Source organism: Notamacropus eugenii, chromosome 5, assembly GCF_028372415.1.
Source record: "Notamacropus eugenii isolate mMacEug1 chromosome 5, mMacEug1.pri_v2, whole genome shotgun sequence".
Classification (NCBI taxonomy): Eukaryota; Metazoa; Chordata; class Mammalia; order Diprotodontia; family Macropodidae; genus Notamacropus; species Notamacropus eugenii.
The window spans coordinates 90,519,014-90,522,662 of NC_092876.1; the positions used below are offsets into that span (position 1 = coordinate 90,519,014).

The 3,649-nt window shown below is 38.4% G+C and overlaps 1 protein-coding gene across 1 annotated transcript; it reads right to left on the minus strand.

The window, feature by feature from the left end:
* Positions 1-1,939: 1,939 nt before the first annotated feature.
* On the minus strand, positions 1,940-2,881 carry LOC140508682 (olfactory receptor 52B4-like). The gene has a single exon (XM_072616571.1). It carries the CDS (start codon positions 2,879-2,881, stop codon positions 1,940-1,942), a length of 942 nt encoding a protein of 313 aa, XP_072472672.1.
* Between the last annotated feature and the right edge of the window lie 768 nt (positions 2,882-3,649).

The window sequence follows — 3,649 nt, forward strand, 5'->3', positions numbered from 1 at the left end:
ATGAAGTTGTTGATAGTTTCTATGATTTGTTGTTTAACCCACTCATTCCTTAGGATTAGATTATTTAGTTTCCAATTAATTTTTGGTCTATCTTTCCATGGTCTTTTATTACATATAATTTTTATTGCATTATGATCTAAGAAGGATGCATTGACTATCTCTGTCTTTGTGCACTGGATTGTGAGGTTTTGATGCCCTAGTATATTGTCAATTTTTGTATAAATACCATGTACCACTGAGAAAATGGTATATTCCTTTCTATTTCCGTACAGTTTTCTCCTGAGACCTATCATATTTATCTCATTCAGAGTTTTATTCACCTCCTTAAGTTCTTTCTTCTTTATTTTGAGATTAGATTTATCAAGTTCAGAGGGGGGAGACTGAGGTCCCCCACTAGTATAGTTTTGCTGTCTATTTCTTCCTGTAACTCCTTAATTTCTTCTGTAAGAATTTGGGTGCTATACCACTTGGAATATATATGTTTAGTAATAATATTTCTTCATTGTCTGTGGTATCTTTTAGCAGGACATAGTTTCCTTCCTTCTCTCTTTTTATTAGGTCTATTTCTGCTTTTATTTTTTCTGAGATTAGGATTGTTACACCTGCTTTTTTTCTTATGTCACCTGAAGCATAAGTATGTTTTGCTCCAACCTTTCACCTTTACCTTGTGTGTATCGTCCTATTTTAAATGTGTTTCTTGCAAACAACATATTGTTGGGTTATGGTTTTTAATCCATTCTGCTGTCTCCATTTTATGGGAGAGTTCATCCCATTCATCTTCACAGTTCAAGATTTTGTACAGCCTTGCCTGATTGAAACCTAATTCACTTCTGGGCCATGACATTTCTTTTCTCATGTCATTGGTCCTCTTTGAGAATGAAGGGCAAACAACAACAATAAGGGGAAAGTAGATTTTAGCAGCCAAGGGTGGGATTGGGGTGATGCAAACATGGAACAGCTAGAGGGCTGTGGTGAGGCCCCATCTTTGTCCACCACTCCCAGTGGCAAGGAGGTAGAACTAAGCAGAAGGATGAAGGTGTTTCCTGATGCAGTTATATCCAACAAACCCCCTGGCCTTTTAATGGTTGCTAAGTGACAGGGCTACCTCACTGTTTCCCCCTTCCTCCACCATATCTAGAATGAGAGGTACTTGACCTGGTTTGGGTCCCATCACTTTAGAACGGGAAGGGTCTTTAGTGGCCACCTTATTGATTCCTCTTGGATGTATGTGTTGCACTGATAGGACATGTGTGAGCAGCATGAGCAGAAAGCTAGAAATGACCTTGGTTTCTGGAAGGATACATCAAACAACCTTGGCAGGTCATACCAAAAGCATTTTTGAGGACAGACATGATGATGGGACTTTATGTCTGTCTTTCAAGTTTTTGCTTCAGTTGAATAAAGGATTATCACCAGAGATTTAAATTTTGTACCTGGAAGTACTAAGAAACCATGATTAGAGTTATAGAAATATAGTGTTCATGGGGCAAAAGCTGTATCCAAACAGTTGAAGTCTTTTAAGAAAAGTCCAAAATCAATGTTAAGATTTGACTTTATTCATAATGAATATTACATGAAAAATTTCATATCTCTTTTTAAAAGACCTCTAAAAAGCTGTGGTCCACAAAAGCTGTAGTATATAGTTACTATATACTACTGTATATAGTATATACTATTGTAGTATATATATACTATACTACTGCATAGGAATTGATCCTTGCCTGTATACTACTGTACATATGTATATATATATATGTATATATATATGTATATATATATATATATATATATATATATTCCATTATCCCATAAACCACTGAATCATAGAATTCTTGCTCTTGCCTTTATTGCTTCCACCTATGTCCTCCCATTCCCACTGTTATCAACCTTGTTTGGACAGCATCTGAAAAATGTTTCTCCTGGCACACATTTTCCAAAGTCACTTTTGTCTTGGAAAAAACACATAAAGAAATCTGTCTCTGATCTCTTTGGTCCTGACCCCATAGATGATGGGATTTAGCATGGGTGGGGCCAGAACACATACATTGGCTAATAAGATATGGACATGAAGTGGGATATTGTGCCCAAATCGTTGGGTAAAACATGTGAAGAATCCTGGAACATAGAAGAGAGCAATGACACAGACATGGGAGCCACAGGTGTTGAGAGCTTTGTGACGAGCATTTCTGGAGGGGATATGGAAAACAGCTTGGAGAAGCAGCCCATAGGAAATTGCTATGAGGATCATATCTAAGGCTAGAGTTGAAAGAACAAATACTCCATAGCAAAGATTTGCATGGATGTCATCACAAGCATACTTGGCCAAACCAATATGCTCACAAGATGTGTGGGGAAGAACATTATTTCTGCAGAAAGTCAGCCGAGTCATAAGGAATATGATAGGAAAAATGATACCAATGCTTCTTAACAGGACAGCCAAACCAATATTTCCAGTGACAAAATTGGTGAGAATCATGTTATATCTCAGAGGGTAGCAGATTGCAATGTAGCGATCAAAAGCCATCACTAACAGCAACCCTGACTCTGTCACATATGTAGAATGAATAAAGAATAGTTGTGTAATGCACCCACCAAGGGAGATCTCCCTGGCATTGAACCAAAAGATTGCCAATGTTTTGGGAATAGTGGTGGTGGAGAGAACAATATCAGCAGCTGCCAGCATGGACAGAAAGAGATACATGGGTTCATGGAGGGTTCTCTCAGTGACAATGAGATAGATGAGGAGGGAATTCCCAATGATGGCAGTGATGTAGGATATCAGGAAGGGGATGGAAATCCACATGTGCTGATCCTCCAGGCCAGGGATACCTACCAGGATGAAAACAGTGTGGCTAATACTGGTATGGTTGAGATTGACCATACCTGGAATGGATCACCCCTGTGGATTCCTTCCTGTGGAAAGAGATACACCATCTTGGTCCATCACATAGGTTCAATTTATCTTTGGCTTTGGTGTACACTGGGCTTTGAGATACTTTACTTCTCTAACTGGGTACCTTATCTAGGGCATGTTCTCTATTGTGTTGGTGTTGTTCCCTAACAGTTAGCACAACCTCAAGCTTTTAATTCTCCCAATGATCAATGTCTTTCATGAGGGCAGGGGTGACTTCAATAGTGATAAGACTCTGCTATTCAAAGAACAATGCTTCTAGCCTCCTCTGAAAAATATGCAATTCTCTTCAAATTTCCTTCCCTTTTCAATTACGTTCAAGAAGATTATACTTGTTAATAGAAGTCACATAAGTACCTTAATATATCATAATTTCTGTACTTTTATACCCAGTATACACAGTGCTTCTTGGCTCTGAGTAGGATACATTACTGTGTAGGAGATCTCTGTCACAGATTGTTTCCTCCTCATGTTACCATATTTTTTTTTCTCTGAAGTCCCTCAGTTTCTCTTGCCATTATTCCAGAGACAGAGGGAAGAGAGGTAGAAAGCCTAGTTCCCTCCTTTCATTCCTTACTCATTTTCTTCTCTATATCTTCAGCTTGTACTAGAAATTGTGACCATGTCCCTCAGATTTTTATTTCCTAGTTCATATGTGTAGTCAGGGTCCGCAATATGAGTGATGAGGAATTGATGAAATTGGTGATGGTCATAGATTCACCCTGGAACCATCAGCTA